Raw genomic sequence first — 19,275 nt, forward strand, 5'->3', positions numbered from 1 at the left:
TCAGATGTGAATAGTGGCCAGATTTGTGGCTCGATTTCAATGGTCGCAAGTGTAGATGATCATATTTTCAATTCGAAAAAATTTTTTTTTTCAAATTTAAACAATGATTTAGTGCTTGCAGTATCAAATAATACTCATTACGACATACGTCCGGTAAACTTTTACAGGAACTCGTTTCAAAATTACTGACTCGGTTCCTTCGTCGCCTCGTCCGTAAACATTTCGACTTGTTACTGTAAAAACGAGTTTACAGGACATATAACGCAAATTACTATTACGGAACTCAAATGACAAAAGAAAAGTCATCCATAACGGCCAACGGCTGTTACGCTTTTACAATAATAAGCAATTTGTTATGAAGTTATATTTTATTTATAAACTAATGCATGGTAACGAAGCTCAAAATATGGCTTGCTATTTTTTGGAATTTGAATTTTTTTTTCGAAACCCAAAATAATAAACCTCGGCTTCGCCTCGGTTTACAAACTTCAACCGCGTCCGTTATTTGCTCGTTTTCGACCTTGTATCGTTATATAAGTAGATACTATATATTAAGTTCGAAATAAAATTATTGATGGTCATTAACATACATAGGATGTAATAAATGTCATAACAGCCACAAATGTCAGTTCGAGCGATAGCGAAGATTTTGAGACATTTAAGGCTGTTTTATGACACTGTTTCATCCATGGTATGTTCAAAGTTTTATCGATTTCTGTCCATTGACCCAAAAAGTGAAAACAGTTAAATCAGGCAATTTGCTTTCAAAAGATTGAGCTGATCGCGTTTGCATGAGATGTTTCCCTGTCGTGGTTACATTTTGTTGTTTATTCAATAGTTATTTAAAAAAAGTCAGGAAAATCTTACATTACTGAAGAGGAGCTAAATTGAAATACGATGCACTTTGTGGTCCGATTTCAATTTCAATTTCAAGTAAGAGATTTTACAGGACGTGTTTTGTATTAAATTTTTCCGGAAATCGTAAAAAAAAGACGAAATTTACAAATTTTAGAAAAGTTCTGTACGTTTCTTTGTGTAACAAACCAGTAATGACATGTCTATCATGAGTTTCAAAACGGTGGGGCATTTTGAGAGCACCATAAAGTTCAATCAAGTGCTCTTCTTACTCGAAACGATACAAATATTGGAAATTTTTGTTTGGAACACTCTCAATATTGAATGCTACACAACTCTACAACCTCTGCTTCTCTTGTAATGCATCTTCTTTCATTTTGTATAGCACATATTCAGTGATATGATTTATATCATCTTCATCACAGAGTGAGAGATTGTCTATAGATTGGATTTCTATTTTAATTTCTTTATTAACTTTTAAAGTGTCAAAAATGGTACATTATGAACGTTTATGCGCAAAAAAGCTTGTGCTTTTTCTGCTTACACTATGTTGTAAGAAAAAAACCGTTATAATTTATAACGTAAAAACGTCTAGCGCAAACTCACTATTATTACTTTTGAAACGTTATAGTAGGCTGTTCATAGATTCAAAACAATAAAAACCACTGGGTTCAATTTTATTGTTATCATAAAAGGGACAGTGATAAAGCGTCAAAAGTAAAGCAATAAATAAAAAATGACATATGCATTTGTGGCTTTACTTTTCTCGTACAAATTTTTACTGCAATTTTAGAATGTTAAATATTTTGTCCAATCAATGTTAGGAAAAATCTATTAAATTTGTACAACAAACAGCTCAAATGGAGAAGGAAATGTTTCACTTACACTAACTCAATAAATAAGTTAACTCTATAAACTTGGGAAAGTTTGTTAAAAAAAATTGATTTGTTACGCTACTTTTGTCCAACAGTGTATCTCGTTAGAACTGTAATTAAAGCGTAAGGAAAAATAAAATATTATTGTAACTTATTTAGTAAGACGACTTAAAAATTTGGTTGGTTGGTTCAGCTAATTAGCTCAAAGAATTGGTGATAACAGTAAAATTTTTTTAATTTTGGCAATATGTCATAAAGCGGTATGTTTGTTGCTACATATGTATGTATTCTTTCCTTTGTAAGAAAGTGCTGACATTCTTTTCGTGCGTAAATACAGTGTGTCGCATGAAGACAGAAACAGAAATATACAGGATGTCGTAATTGATACAGTTTTACAACACCTTGCCAAAATAAAAAAAAAATCTGCTATAATTGTATGTATGCAATATACGAATTTACTATTTAATAAACTATACCCGAACGTATAAGAGGAAAAGAGATAGCCCTATGGTGTACAGATAAATCATTTCGTTATCAAACTTATTGCATTAATCAGAATAATTATCAAATTCATTTAACCGTTATCAACATCATAATCAAAATTATTGAGAGAAAATGATCTTTATTAACACCTATCAATCATCAATAATTATTATTACGATAATTATATTATCGGCTCTGTAATATCACTCATACTCGCAAAACAGTATTTTCTGGATTGGTAATCCAAGTGACTGTTACAATTCTTTACAAATTTTCGCAGGTATTTATGTAATTGCTACTTTACCTTCAGTACGAAGACTTCTTATTTGCGTTTCCAGAGGCCTAAAAGCATTCAGAGGAATATTCTCAAGATAATTTCTACTCAAATCCAACGTCCTCAACTTTTTTAGTGGTCTGAAAGCTTCACTGGATACCGATGTAATCCAGTTTCCGTACAAATACAACTCGGCAAGATTTTCCACATGCTGGAAAGTGATTTTACTAATTCTGGCGATTTGATTAAACGAAATATCCAGTATTTGTAACGACCTTAAATCTTTAGGAAACTCTTCCAAATTTTTGAGTCTATTATGAGTCAAATTAAGCACTCTCAAGTTGTTGAGTCCCTGAAGACGTTCTTGAGGCAGTAGCTCTATTTCATTGACACCCAAGTCTAGTGTCAACAGGTGTGGCAAATTTCCGAAGGCGCCGGGTGAAATCCTTGAAATGCGATTGAAACCAAGATGAACGTGCAGTAATCCAGGAAAGTTCTCGAAATCTATGCTGGTAATGATGGTAAGGTTGGTATGACTGATGTGGATCTCTTCCAAAGAAGGGTATCGGTGGGCGGTTGAGATGTCGTGGATACGAATTAATGGATTTCCCGTTAGATTAAGCCAAGTCAGACCTGGTAAAGTGTTTCCTGAGAGCGCAGAGTTTGGAATCTGTCGGAATCGATTCCGCGAAAGATCCATCCTACGCATTAACGGCGAGTGATGGAAGAAGTTGGCGGGCAATGCGGACAAAGAATTACCACTCAAGTCCACCGAAAGCACCTGCGTTAAATTTGAAGATGCGAAACCCGTCAGCGATGAGATTAGGTTGTTTTTTAAATCCAATTCTTTCAAATTAGGTAAGCCGTTGAGGCGCGAAATATCCATGGACGTGATTTTATTGTGAGAAATGGATAAAATTTCCATAGTTGAAATATTCAATAAGGCTGTATAGGGTAGTTCTTTGAAAACATTTGCGGTGATTTTTAGGTCCTTGAATACGTTTAAATTGAGAAAAATGTCGTGTTTTAGTTCGGCGATGGAGTTGTGGCTGAGATCAATTTTAAGCAAGTTCTTATTCTTGAGGAATATGTTGTGTGGGAGTTTTTCTATATGACAACCGTCAAGTGCAATCACTTGGAGGGAGGGTAGGCCGTTGAGAGCCGTGTCGAACAAATCACTAAAATTATTGTTGGATAGTTTCAATACCCTTAAACCGGGAATATCTAGATGTCCCAAATCTCGTGAAATCAGCTCATTAGCGTTCAAGTTGAGTTCGTTTAAATTGTTGAGACCTTTAAAGGCGCCGGGTTCTATTACAGATATCGAGCAATTCATTAAATTAAGAACTCTTATAGGCAATGCCTCTTGAAAAATTGTGTCGTGAAGTACCGTTAAGAAGTTATGTGATAAGTCTAGGACCCTCAATTTCTTAAGATTCGTGAGCGCTCGTGGCTCGATTTTCGCAATCACGTTGTACGACAAATTCAATTCCTCCAACTCATGCAGCTCGGCAAAGGTTCTTCTACTAATTTCTCTAAGCTGGTTCATTCCCAGGTCGAGAAACTTGAGGGCTTGCATCGGCTCGAAGGCGCGATCTTCGATAACTGAAATGCTATTATTGGTGAGATAGACGCGTTGAATCAATAGCAGGTCCCTGAACAATGCACTATCCAATCTTTTCAGCCGGTTGTGTCCCAGCCACATGATCTGGACACTTGATTGGCCTCTAAGGGAATCGTTATGTAATGAAATTATACTATTCGAATCTAACTGTATCGAAACTAACGACGGCGATTCATGCATGAACACGTCTCCAAGTTCCGAAATGACGTTTCCCTGCAGGTTAACGTGTTGTAGACTCTGCAAGGTGTGGAAAGCCCCCGAATCTATGGAAGCGATCTCGTTGTTCTGTAAGTGCAACTCCAACAAAGATGGCAAAGGATCGAAGACACCGCGATGTACACCCTGAAGGCGATTATTGTGCAAACGAATTTCCCTCAAGCTGATTGTTTTATCAAAAGTCCCAGGCTCCAAATCCAATATCCAGTTGCTGTCTAGGCTCAAAGATGTAAGATTGCGGTTCTGTTGGAACAAATTTCGAGGAATATGTGGAACAAAATTTGAACTGAGATGTAATTGTGCTAAATTTGCTAACGTTAATAGAGCTTCAGGGTCTATACGACGTATTGCATTCTGCTGGAGGTAAATTACGGATAAGTTCGTTGAATCTGTAAAAGCGTCCGATGGGATTTCTAGGATGTTGTTTTCAGAAAGAAAAAGTTCTTTTAAGTCTGGTAAGGATGCAAATACACCACTAATATAATGTACATGGTTGTGGCTTAGATCGATAGAACGTAGTTGTTTGTTCGTGTGAAACGTGGCTGCATCCAGAAACACGATTTTATTGTGGCTTAAATCGAGAGATTCGAGGTGTATTAAAGAAGCAAAAGCGTCGAGATGCACGGATTCTATTACATTGTAATATAGAGACAATGTACGGACGGAGGGGCACGGTCGAAAACAGTCTTCGGCCAGTTTTTCAAAATTATTCGAACTTAAATCTAAGAACAGAAGTGAATCTAGTCGAGAATAACCATCATCTGGTATAGAACTTATCTGATTCCAAGACAGTCTTAATAATTTTAACCTTTCTAATCTTCTAAACGCCGTCATTGGAAAATTTAACAATTTATTTTCTGCTAAATCTAATTCCGAAAGTGAATCCTCTAACCCTGCGAATGCATACTCTGATACTTTTTGAATTTGATTGCCTTTCATGTTCAGTTTAATCAACCGAAGTCCATAAAAACTGTAACTTGGCAAATCATTGATTTCGTTCGATTCCAAATCCAAAGCAATGAGTTTCACTAAACCTGTGAAAGCTTTTTGTGGAATCTCGCGTAACTTTCCGGAAACCAAGCTGAGAGATTCCAATTCCGGTTTAATTGTTATCAAACAATCGCCCTGTATTTCTTCGAGGTTGGATTGTGATATCTGTAAGTGTTTGATCACAGAACCCTCAGGAAAGAAGTCTGGAGTGAGTTTTGCGATGGTTCTATCCAGGTCATAAATGCTGAGCGATTGAATTGGTCCCGACACCATCCGCAGAACAGAACGCAAGGAGTTGGCAGTGGCTGCTGGACATTCCAAAAAAATGCCATCTTCGAAATTGAAACAGGGACAGGATGGATTAGCAGCAAGTGTAGGGCATTTGCTGTCTTGAGCTAAAACGACCAGGCCCAGTAGGCTTGCCAGTATCAGGAAAGGGGAGCCATCGTGTGCCATCATGTTCCCCTTTTGCGCGCCATGCTGTCCTAGCAACGGCTCTGGAAAAACATGTAAGAGATTACCTTAAAATTTAAAAAAATGTATAGGTACATTTAATACGATCGGTAATTTCAAATCTTGTATAATCAACTCAAATAATATTAACCGGTTCAGCATAAGGAAAAAGGGCCATACAGACTTTGTAGTCATAAATAACCAAATTATTTTTTATACAACTATGAGAATGAGAAACAATGTTTCATGACAACATTTGTTTGTCAAAACACAACATTTTTAATGTTGCTTTGGCAGTATTGAAACTTAAGTTAATTTGTTAAATAAGCCTGATTTTAAAATGATAAATTTGTATTTATTGATTGTTCTTATATAAACAAGTTGATTATTGGTAATTTACAATTGTAATTTTATCACTTAAATTACTTCACAACATTTAACTTATTCAATTATTACAAAAAATTGGGAGAGAGCGACCGGTTAACAGATTTTTTTATATAATAGCTACTTGTGTAACAACAAGTAAATAATGCATACCTTTATTGGACGCGCCCTTTTATGACCGAGCGAGCTTACTCGCTAGACTAATAAAAGAGCAAGTCCAAAAAAAAGGCATTACTCACGTGTGTCATACATAGCTTTATGTTTGACTCAACAGAAGATTTTTTTTGCAACTTTTTTCCTTCCATTTTAAAACTGTTATAATAATGTTAAAAGTGCTAAGGAGCCTATTACACACGACCTATATAGAAGTTTGCAACCACGAGCGCAGCGAGTGGTGTAAATCGCTTACCACTCGAGTTGTGTACGACTACGACTAATACGAAAAATTAAAATTTCAAAAAAATAATTAAAATTACATAATCAAATTTTATTTATCGAAATTACAAATTCAATAATTTCTGTATTTACCCAATTCACTTTCTGGATCGCTCATGACGCCTCTTTTGACTGAAAACTATGAAATGTCAAATTTCACAGAAATCAACAGTGTCCATAGGTAACGCGATTTTAGCAATTTAATACCAGCACTAGCAGGTAATATACCGGGTGTCTCACGTAACACTTTCGGGCGCAATAACTCAAGCATTTTCCAATGGATTGTTATGAAAATATTTTGATAGGTAATGATTAATATGAATCGGTGAGAATAATCATTATCTTGAAAAAGTAAATTTTCCATTCCTTAATTTAATTTTGAATTAATTAAGTTTTGCATCACTTGATTAAACATGAGAAATAAATACTGTACGGAAAAAAATCATCTCCGAAATACGTCTGGTAAGCCAGAAAACGATAAATTATTGCGCAAAAAATTCCAAAAAGTATTAAAGGATAGGTAGCTACGAAACAAAAAACTGCTATCCTTGCATTTTGGACACCCTTGTGGGAATTTGATGCCTGTTTGCCAAGCGTTATTTTATGAATTTTAAGAAAATACTAATTTCAGTTGCTCCACTACAACCTTTTCGAAGGTCCAAAATTGTTTTAGGAATTAATTCTAACTTGAATGGAAATAATTTTGCTAGGTCTATTTAATACCTTGTTTTTTTTCACTCGTTTTAGGTCTTGAACATTTCTCGTATCTTCAAATAAGTTTATTATTCGCTATACTTTGAATTTGGTAAATTCGTCATCGGGATATCGTTCGATAAGAGTCCTAATTGTTTCATCTAAGTCTGCACGGCATTCTTGGTAGGTTAAAATGATTTCTGTATTAATAATTAAAGACAAGCGAACCATTTTCAATAACTTGTCAGATTTTGACAAAAATGTCAGAGGTGTACAAAATTGAACTCGGCGACGCAAGCAATTGTTTGCACCGACAACACTATTAAATTAAAAAAAATATAGTAATTTTTGCGTTCTTATTAACGTAATTCTTTTAAACAAAAACAGCGATTTAATTAATTTTTCACACACAGGCGTTGTTTTAGTTGCTTAAAGTTATAACGCAATTTTGTATAATTTGTAACAACAGGAAGCTGTGTTCAAATTCGTTTTTTGTACGATAAAATAGTTTTTTCTGTTACCAGCCTAATCTTTACCTAGTATATTACACCTGTTTTAAATTTCATAAAAATACCTGAGTTATTGCGCCCGAAAGTGTTACGTGGGACACCCGGTATATATATTACGCTGCAGTTCAATTAAGGCGGCCACACACAGAGACGGACGACTGTGCAGTTAAAAGTGTGCACGCTTGTCGTAAGTTATTAATTACAGTGGCGGGCATTTGTATTATATAAAAAACAATTGTAAAATAAGTCAGACGTCAATTAAAAATAGAGCAGCTTTCAACACGAAAGGGTACAGGTGGTGGGAGTGCGCAGAACATTGTTTTGGTTTGGCCTTACAAATATCGTGCAAGCAGTGGCAGCGGCGATGAATATTTCGATTTTGAAATATTAAAATATTATTGCGGTTAATAAAAATATCTCTTTGCTATTTTATTAGTGTTGACATTATAGAAAAAGAATTTAAACATTTATTAGTGCTGTTTTTGATAATAATATTAATAATAATAATAATAATAATAATAATAAGAATTTAATGTCCAACGGGCAGAAGCCCTAAAAGGAAAAAATAGTACAAAAACATATAACATGATTACTTAAAATAAACACAAATACAGTAAAGCCATAGCGAGTAGACGTTCAAAAACGCAGAAATAAACCTGATACACCTTAACTAAGTAAAACATATTTTTTTACACTGCATGCAGAATTCATTTGAACTCATCCCGAAAATGTCTAAATACAGTCTGTACTTATTATATAGTCGAAGCATATAAGGTACAGGTGAATGAAAATGCTGATTCGAATTAACAAAATCAATGTGAAATATCATCGGATTTCTAACATTAGCTTCAGAAACTAATATGCAAATTTGAGATAATAACTCACTATCTTGTATAACATTATGCAAGATTTTATATAAGAACATAAGAGAATAATAATCTCTACGCCTACAAAGTGAGACTACATTCAATTCCCTAAGTAATACATCCTGTGAATAATTTTGGACTGGATAAAATCCATGCTTTTTAAAATAGACATATTTGCAAAGCTTACGTTGTAGTCGTTCTATAGTCGTTATATGTATATTATAGTAGGGATTCCAAATAACCGAACAGTACTCTAATAGAGATCTTACAAAGGAATAATACAACAACATAATGCATTCCGTATTACGCAATTCCTTAGTATTTCTAACAATAAATCCCAATGTCTTAGTTGCCTTTACAGTAATATAATTAATATGCAGTATAAATGATAATCTGGGATCTACTATTATACCTAAATCTTTAAATTCATAACATCTACTGAGTGGCAACTCCTTAATTTTATAATCAAAAGTAATATTATAGTTTTTACGACTAAAAGTCATAATACGGCATTTATCCTTATTAACAGACAACGAGTTTCTAGAGCACCAATTTAACATGTTATCGAGGTTCTGCTGTAACATAATACAGTCGTTTACACATCTTATTACTTTAACCAATTTAACATCATCGGCATACAAGAAAACGCGACAATCAGGACTTATAAAATTAACTATGTCATTTATATATATAATAAATAATAGAGGTCCTAAATTCGAACCCTGTACTACTCCAGAATTACATTCATAAACAAAAGATTTATGTCCACAGTATTCAACATATTGTTTTTGACGTAAAAGTATAGACTTGAACAACATAACTAAATTATCACACAGACCAACCGAGCTTAATTTACGCAACATAGTGTTATGATTAACTTTGTCGAAAGCTTTTGACAGATCTGTGTAAATAACGTCAACTTGGTGTCTAATATCTAACGAGCTCGAAACAAACTGCGTGAATTCACAGAGATTTGTACATGTTGATCTACCTTTTACAAATCCATGTTGAGTATGGGAGATCTGATGCTCAACATGATTATACACGACATTACACAATATGGTCTCAAATAATTTGGCAAAATTTGGAATAACAGCTACCGCTCTGTAGTTCTTAATATCTGATTTAGATCCTGATTTGAAAACTGGACAAACCTTTGCTATTTTCCAGAGATCAGGAAATTTCGATGACTTAATTATTAAATTGAATAAATGACACAAGGGACTTAAAATACATGAAATACAATCACGGACGAAAAACGCTGGTATATTATCAGTACCCATAGTAAAATTAGATTTCAATTTACGACTAGCATTACTAATATCACGCTCACTAATGTTAAAATTATGTAAAACTGGTGCATTAGAATCACAGCCAAGAAAACTATCACAGTCGTAAGAACAGAAACTTTCATCACAGCAGTTATTATCACAACTCGATGAGACAAAAACTTCTTCACTTTTGAAAACACTGGAAAAATGTTTTGCAAACCCATTAACAACAGACTGTGGATTGGACAACACACAATCTTCCACTTTCATTATACCCGGAATCCTTGATGTATTCTTTTTTGCATTGATATACGACCAAAATTTACAAGGATCAGATCTGACTTCAATTTCCGAGGAAATAATGAACTTTGCGAACTCCTGCTTGATTAGAATTTTAATTTCATACTCCAGTTTTTTAGTTTTTTCTTTCTGAGACAAAAGGCCCGATTTTTTAAACCTTCTCCAATGACGTTCTTTATCTTTTAATAACTTAATGATGTTAAGAGTAAACCAGGGTGGATATTTCTTGTTAGTTTTCCTATATTTAGGAACATAAGTATCGAAAAGCTGTAAGATGACATTATTAAAACAAATACATGCAACATTTATGTCTTGGATAGAAAGTATATCATCCCAGTTCCAACAATTAATCGCTTGATATAGCCCAACGAAATCGGCTTTTCGAAAATTATACATAAAATTTTGAGTGTCTGGTACTAATTTGGCAACAGAAGATATATTAACAAGAAATGTCATTAATAAAGATGGATGATAACCATCCTCTACCACAAGAGGATGAATGTTATGTGAAATAGTATTGACAATATTTTCAGAGGAAATTATTACATCAAGAATTCTAGACTTGCTGTTGAGTATTCTATTATTCTGATTAAGTTGAGAAAAGACTAGAAGAGAACAAAATATATTATAAAGTTTAGTTGGGTGATGATTTCCATTTAAGCAATTCTCCAATTCTGGAATATTAAAGTCTCCTACTATGATGCAATTTTGTGATAAATCATATAAAACTTCAAGATGATCGAATACTAATTCATATAATTCAGAAGATGTAGAAGGTGGAAAGTAAAGATTGATGACAATAATTTGAACTCCTTTGATATTAATCCTCAACACTAATAAGTCTATTTCACGATATGGCAATTCACTCTTTAACACATCTGCAGAAAATCTATGATGTACTGCAGTTAGTACGCCACGCCATTTTCTACCATTCGAAGACCTAAAGACTTGATAAGTATCACCAAAATATTCACTGGATTTAACACTATCCTCCAACCATGTCTCAGTAAGTAATACAAGATCATAATCACTGCTAAGGATATTTAAATAAAATTCGTCTGTTTTAGTGTTTAATCCGCGGACATTTTGGTAGGTTGCCTTGAGTTCATAAAAATTTCCTGACCGTTGGACTGGACTCAGTTTTTTCTACTATTAATACCTAACGCAGTTTTAACAATTTTTGGCATACCATTAATACATTTTAGTTTGATATCCACCTCACCTCCTTCTTTCCTACCTCTAAATTCCTTTCTTATTAAGTATGCCATATTCCTTTGCCGCACTGTAAGATCTCTATTTACATAAATATTATCACGCGTTCGATATGATTTGAGTACCTTAAGAACATCATCCGAAGAATTTAGTCTTACTAATAAAGGATTAACAGTGTCATTATCATTTTTCCGCTTTAAGCGTCCACACTTGACTATTGAATTCTCAGCGATACCTACTATTTTGCCAACATTAGTAAGATCATTATCTCTCCTATCTCCTAACCCATGATCTGGTTCAGGCAAATTATAAATTATTAAATTGTTCGCACGTTCCTGGCGGTCTAACATCTCAGTGATAATTTCTTCATCTATAAATTGCTTATCACTATCAGATTTAGCATTGACTACGGCGTTATCAGCTGATTGTTTACTAATCTGGTTTTTCATTTCACTCAATTCGTTTTTCAATTGATTCAATTCTTGTTGAAGATTTGAGACAACGTCCACGATGTTACATTTTTCGCAAAAATATCTTATCTTACCTGCTGTCGACTTCAGACACTCAGCTTCCTGTGGAGATACACCGGCACAGTTGGGATGAGAAATTTGTCCACAGATATCGCACGACAAGCCATCCTTACAATTCTTTTTGCAGATATGGCACTTCAATGACATTATTAACAAATATTTAAAAACTTCCAAAATGACTAAACAGACAATAATTTAGGAAGATCAAATACGTGACACGTCTACTCGGCTCGACGCACACGATAATTTAACTTTTTAATTTTTTTTTTGATGTATGAGTTGAATAAAAAAGTAAGTAAAAGAAGTAAAAAGGTAATTTTTAGTGTAACTGTTAAATTACGGTACAGTCGAAGCTCTAATTATAAACGACAATTATGCTAGAATATGAACTGTGATTATTACTTCGATGTTAAAGACAGAAAACGTTAAGCCTTATTATAATCCGACTTTACGGTATCGATAAATTGTACCAGAAAATTAAAAACCATATAATTATAGTCATAGGTTGCTTATTCTCAGAGTTTTAAGCCCGCTTTTATCTAAAGATTTAACTGTTGATTTAAGACTAGTCGACTATAAAATAGTATATGATACTGGTTTATAATGAGGGGTTCGTGAAATTTTTTACTCATGTTATAATCCCTCACATTATAAACTCGTTTAATAATTAAAAATACCAAATTTTGTGTGATAGATTATCATAATTTATTGTTACGTAAGTCTATTTTTTTAACAAACAAATTATGTAATTTATTTTTATTAAATGGTTGTCTGTATTCTTTTGTAGAAATTGCTCTTTTTTTAATTGTTTTTGAAAGAAGTACAACTCAGCCGAGCCTCCCTTCTCAATGCATCGATGTTACGCCACTGATGGCTAGGCTACAAGTCGCGCAACTTAAGCCCCGCCCCTGTACCCTTTCGTGGTGAAATTACTTCTACGACGCTAATAAATTAAAACTCAAACGTGCAGCGACTTGTCTCCACCAGAGAACATAGAGAAGCGACATAGAGGCTGATTTTGCAAAACCACCCTTATTGACATTGGAGTCCTCAACCGCCAAAGGCAAGCGCCAAATTTAAATAGTCGATGCCAATAAAAACCTTGCTTCACTATAATTGTAATTCGTGTGACCTGAATGAAAGTGAAGGAAACAGTAAGCAGCTTGTAATATTCTGGCAAATCTAGTGTCAATTTGTCGAAAATAAAAGGCGTCGTTAAAAATATTATGACATTTCTTCTAGTTACTTTTATTCCTAGTTACAAACAGACACTGCTACCAACATAAATTGAGAAGTCCTCAACCGTCATTTGATTTAAACTATGGCGCTTCTCTATGTTTTCTGTCTCCACACATACTGACTTTTCCCCGCGCAGTTATAACTGTGCACGCTAACAACATACTTGACTGCACATGCCACATTCTTCCCCACACACTAGGAGTTTCAACTGTACCCCGTGGCACGTACATTCAAGTCTTGACTCTTCCCTCTGTGTGTGTGGCTGCATTTACGTAAATGTGTTTGTAACCATGGATTTACTTCGCGGATTAATTGTTCGTGATCAAAGCTTTAAAAATAATAATAATAATTAGTCATTTATTATCCAGCGGGCAGAAGCCCCTCTAGGAAAAAATAGTACATGAGTATCTAGCTACATAATCACATAAATAGCAATATAATACAGATACTTTAAAGAGTAGACAAACACGACAAATATTTACATTTATCAGAGAATTGATGCAATGCCATACCGAACAAATCTAGAGACTGTCAGACTTGTTATATAACCGTTGCATGTGAACTAATGGGGAGTAAAAATGTTGATTTGATTTAACTATATTACAGTGGACAAGCATAGGTTGTCTTACATTGTTTGATTTAGGTACTAATACAGAGAGTTTAATAAATGATCGAGAACCACGTGATCAAAAATGTATGCAACCAAACATACACAATTGGCAATAGTGCACATTAATGTCCCTAAATTCATTGGCGTCACAAAGGAGTTAAAAATTGGTGTAAAGAGTTTAGACAGTACTTCCCTCGCTGTCGGAAACGTGACGACTGCATGTCTATTATGTTTTTTTTTTCGCAGTGGATCTCAAAGAATTCGGTTTTGTAGTTCCTGAGTAAATCAATAAAATAAATTTACGCATTCATTAATTTTTTTGAGTCACCCTGTATATGCAAATCCTAAAAATATGAATGGAATGATAGATCACAAGTACAGATTCATCATATTTTGTACATATGTATTAGATATGATTTATCCGGCAAACTTTTGAGCTGACGTCATCAAGTTTTTGGAGGGGATAAGCAAATAGATTTTGACTAAACATTTATTATGCTCTTTATAACCTTAAAACATCTGCAAGATTTCAAAGCATTCGGTTTTGTAGTTCCTGATTAAATCAATAAAATAAATTTAAGCATTCATTTTTTTTTTTTGAGTCAGCCTGTATATGCAAATCGAATAAATTTGAATGGAATGATAAATCACAAGAAGAGACTCACCATGTTTTGTACATTTTAGATAGGATTTATTCAGCAAAATTTTGTGGTGACGTCATAAATTTTTTAGGGGGTACGACCAAATACATTTTGATCAAAAATTTACCATGCTTATGATAATTTTAAAACATCTTCAAGATTTCAAAGCATTCGGTTTTGTAATTCCTGAGTAAATCAGTAAAATAAATTTACACATTCATTAATTTTTTTGAGTCACCCTGTATATGCAAATCCAAAAAATATGAATGAAGTGATAGATCACAAGTACAGACTCATCATATTTTGTACATTTTAGATGTGATTTATTCAGCAAACTTTTGAGCTGACGTCATCAGGTTTTTGGAGGGGATAAGCAAATATATTTTGACTAAACATTTATTTTGCTCTTTATAACCTTAAAACATCTGCAAGATTTCAAAGCATTCGGTTTTGCAGTTCCTGATTAAATCAATAAAATAAATTTAAGCATTCATTAATTTTTTTGAGTCGCCTGTATATGCAAATCCAAAACATATGAACGGAGTGATAAATCACAAGTACAGACTCATCATATTTTTCCAGTTTGGATAGGATTTATTCGGCAAACTTTGGAGCTGACGTCATCAAGTTTTTGGAGGGGATAAGCAAATATATTTTGACTAAAGATTTATGATGCTCTTTACAGCCTTAAAACATCTGCAACTGTAACAGATATGTATTGTTGGTTGCATATCCTTCATGTGTTGAGATGTTTGTAAGAACAAGGCAGTCAAATAGAGACCTTCACACGAGACAGTTGTTTCCTTCCCGGCTCCCAAAATACAAACACATGACATGGCGCTGCGAAATGGAGAAGAATCCTCGTAAATCACCTAAGTGACCAGTTTCACGAATCTTTCAACAAAGTGCTAATAACAAATTACAAATTCGACATCAACATGGACAAAGGAATAATTCAATGGACATGACAGGCAACCTCTCAGAAAACTGGAAGAGATGGAAGCAGAAATTTGAAAACTATTTAATTGCTAGCGAAACCAACAAAAAACCAGAACGAGTCCAATGTGCACAGCTATTACACTTTTTGGGAGAAGATGCTCTTTCTATCTACGACACATTTAAATTCAACGACGAAGAAAAGGACAAACTTCAAGTGCTCCTTCAGAAGTTCGACGATTATTTTATACCGAAACAAAACCTAACCTACGAACGTTATAAATTTCTAACTTTCAAACAAGGAAATCAAACCTTCGAACAATTCATCAAGGAACTCAAGACACGTGCGAAGCAGTGTAAATTCGATGCATTAACCGACGACTTAATAAAAACTACTAATTTGTGGGATGAACGATAATATGTTACGTGAAAAGCTACTTCAAAACGAAGATAAACCTCTTCAGAAAGTGATAGACAGTTGTCTGCTGTGGGAAAATACAAAAATTCAAAGTGAAGAACTTTCCTCGCGAACCATCCATGACGTCAGAAATCCCAAGGCCAACGTGCAGAATAAGTTCAGTACACGTGCACCGACAAAGGTCGCTTCTAGAAAAAGTACGTCATACCTGCCGGCGCTCAGAAACAAAGAACATGGACCGACTCGACAACAATTCCAGGAATGGGCCGAGACCGGATCGAATTCAGATAAGTTCATAAGAAACTGTCGCAACTGTGGGAAATCGCATTTAATAAATTCATGCCCTGCATATAAGACAATTTGTAAATCCTGTAAACGTCTTAATCATTTCTCGATAATGTGCCGTAGTAAAAATAAAAAGATTAATGAATCAATTTCTCAAAACACCGTTAATGACGAAAATGACGCTTTTCATGTAAATCAATTACAAATTGACTCTGTTAATGACAATAAAAATAAATCTTGGTTTTTAGATGTAACCATTAATGAGGTAAGCTCATCCTTCAAAATTGACACAGGGGCAGAAGCCAATATTATTCACATTGACAAATTTCCTCTACACCATTTAAATTCTTACTGCATTACAACCTGTCCAGAAGTTTTATTTGACTATAATAATAAACCAATCCCGGTGTTAGGTAAATGCATGTTAACAATTTCATATAAAAATAAACATGTAAAAGCCCAATTCTACGTCATCAAGGGCCAACGCAATTCTCTCCTTGGCTTTACCACGTCTGTAGAATTAGGTTTAATTAATCCAATTAACACGATTATCAATTCAACTTCCAACGTCGTTAACCAGTTCTCACCAGTTTTCAGTGGTATTGGCCTTATCGGTAAACCTTACATAATTGAAATTGAACCAAATGCTATACCTGTAGTCCACCCAATCAGAAAAATACCTTTCGCTCTGGAAGAAAAATTCAAAAGATGTTTAGAAGATTTAACGAAGATGGGAATCATTGAACAAATAGGAACAAGTACCGACTGGCTAAATTCCTTTGTGATCGTACGCAAACAAGATGGTTCGTTAAGGATATGTCTGGATCCGAAAGACTTGAACAAGGTAATTAAGCGACATAAATACAAAATTCCAACCATTGATGAAATTACAGTCAAACTAGAAGGAGCCAAATTTTTCACAACGTTAGACGCTGCTAGTGGGTTTTGGAACATCCCATTAGACGAGGCAAGTAGTAATTTATGCACCTTTGGCACACCATTTGGCCGATTTAAATTTAAACGCTTACCATTTGGCATTGTGACAGCCAGTGAAGTATTTCAAGAACGATTTAAAGAAATATTCAATCTAGAAGGAGTAGAGATATATGCTGACGACATTTTGATTCATGATAGGACTAAGGATGAACACGACAAAAGACTTTTTCAAGTTCTAAAAATCGCACTAGAAAATAACATCAAATTCAATTTCAACAAATGCAAATTTGGAGTGAATAGGATCACTTATTTGGGTTATGAATTTTCGGAAAAAGGAATGCACATAGATGAAGAGAAATTGAAGGCAATCGCAGACATGCCACCTCCAACGACAAAACAAGAATTACAAAGATTTTTGGGCATGGTGACATATGTCGGAAGATTTATAAAAAATTTGTCAGAACAAACTGCACCACTTCGGGAAATACTCAGAGATAAAAATTGTTTTGTCAGGAATCATGCACAAGAAGAAGCCTTTCGAAATCTTAAAGTCATGCTAATAAACAGACCCTGTCTACAATACTTTGATCCAAAGGAACCAATTGTGTTATCCGTTGACGCTTCGAAATCTGGTTTAGGTGCTGTACTTCTTCAAAAAGGACTCCCATGTTGTTATGCTTCCAAGGCAATGACTTCAACACAACAGAAATATGCACAAATTGAAAAAGAGATGCTCGCCATCTGCTTCGGAGTCGACAAATTTCATCAATACATTTATGGCCAACCAGTTACAGTCGAAACTGATCATAAGCCACTTGTACCCATCTTCAAAAAGAATTTAAATGACTGTCCTCAACGTTTACAGAGAATGATGCTGAAACAACAAAAATATGACCTAACGATCGTTTCCAAACCCGGAAAAGAATTATTGGTTGCAGATACATTATCCCGTGCATATTTGAAGGAAGAATATGAAGACAATTTGGATCTGGAGATGCAAATTTGTTCGATCATAATAACTGATAAGAGATTGGAAGAATTAAAAGAAAAAACAAAAAATGATGACACACTTCAACATCTAAAGAAATATATAGAAACAGGTTGGCCTATGAATAAACGACAAATACCGGACTCTGTCAAACCGTATTAACTTGAGAAATGAGATAACACAAGGTCAGAATCTAATTTTTAAAGGAAATAAAATAATCATACCAACTTCAATGCGAAATACAATACTGAATAGCATTCACAGTGGACATTTTGGTATAAATAAATCCATTCAACGTGCTAGCACAGCAATCTACTGGCCCAACATGAATACAGAAATTGAGAAGATGATAAAAAAGTGCGAAACATGCCAAAAATACATGAATTCAAATTCTAAAGAACCACTCATACAACACGAAATTGTCGAAATACCATGGTACAAAGTAGGAATGGATATCTATGAATTATATGAGGAACACTATTTGATTTTGGTAGATTACTATTCGAAATATCTTGAAGTTATGAGTTTGAGCAAAAATTTAACTTCTAAAAACATCATTGATAAATTAAAAAGTATATTCGCTCGACATGGGGTACCAAACATTGTGATTTGTGACTCAGGAACGCAACTAATTAGCCAAGAGATAATAAGTTTTACTCACAAATGGAATTTTGAGATCAAACCAAGCTCCCCGCACAATCAACAATGTAACGGCATGGCGGAAAGAACAATTGGCACCATCAAAAAACTATTGAAAAAGACCATCGACGACAAAGAAGACATCCACTTAGCTTTACTTGCTTATCGCAACACTCCTGTTTATAACTCGTACACACCATCTCAAATTTTAATGTCCAGGATTCTAAGAGATAATATGCCACGAACAAAAGAACAGTTAACCCCCCAACTCATTAACAAAGAAAGATATCATTTAAAGCTAAAAGAAGCGCGAGACAAACAAAAATTTTACTATGACAGACACACAACAAACAGACCGGAATTCGAAATCAAAGAAAAAATTTACTATCCAGAAAAACCTGGCTCAATATGAAAACCTGGAGAGATAGTGAAAAAATTGGTCTAAAGAGTTTAGACAGTACTTCCCTCGCTGTCGGAAACTTGACGACTGCATGCCTATTGTGTTTTTTTTCTCATTACATTTTTGTAGTGTGGAATTTAAAAAAAAATTGCGATGACGTCATCAACATTTTTGCAAGGACACGTATATCAGTTGGGATAGATGTAGTGTAAT

At 34.3% G+C, this 19,275-nt stretch overlaps 2 protein-coding genes across 14 annotated transcripts in view; one reads left to right on the forward strand and one right to left on the reverse strand.

Moving 5' to 3' along the window:
• Positions 1 to 19,275, reverse strand: part of LOC135126608 (protein artichoke) — a 491,663-nt gene that overhangs the window by 256,423 nt on the left and 215,965 nt on the right. For all 13 annotated transcript variants that reach the window (XR_010280082.1, XR_010280084.1, XR_010280083.1 and 10 more), the window contains one exon: positions 2,518 to 5,814. Coding sequence is in view for 10 of the 13 variants with exons in the window: in XM_064052644.1 (XP_063908714.1) it covers positions 2,518 to 5,776 (3,259 nt within the window). In the remaining 3 variants the exon portion in view is untranslated. The remainder of the gene's footprint in view (positions 1 to 2,517; positions 5,815 to 19,275) is intronic.
• LOC135126859 (uncharacterized protein K02A2.6-like) lies at positions 18,349 to 19,074 on the forward strand. Its single transcript, XM_064053051.1, has one exon. The coding sequence runs from the start codon at positions 18,349 to 18,351 to the stop codon at positions 19,072 to 19,074; it is 726 nt and encodes a 241-aa protein (XP_063909121.1).

The sequence above is a fragment of the Zophobas morio genome, unplaced genomic scaffold (genome assembly GCF_036711695.1).
Source record: "Zophobas morio isolate AGI-343-1 ecotype UQ-CSIRO unplaced genomic scaffold, CSIRO_AGI_Zmor_V1 ptg000011l, whole genome shotgun sequence".
Classification (NCBI taxonomy): Eukaryota; Metazoa; Arthropoda; class Insecta; order Coleoptera; family Tenebrionidae; genus Zophobas; species Zophobas morio.

What these genes read in the sequence shown, in the direction of transcription:
- LOC135126859 (XM_064053051.1), top strand. Translation starts at nt 18,349, where the DNA reads ATGAATACAGAAATTGAGAAGATGATAAAAAAGTGCGAAACATGCCAA.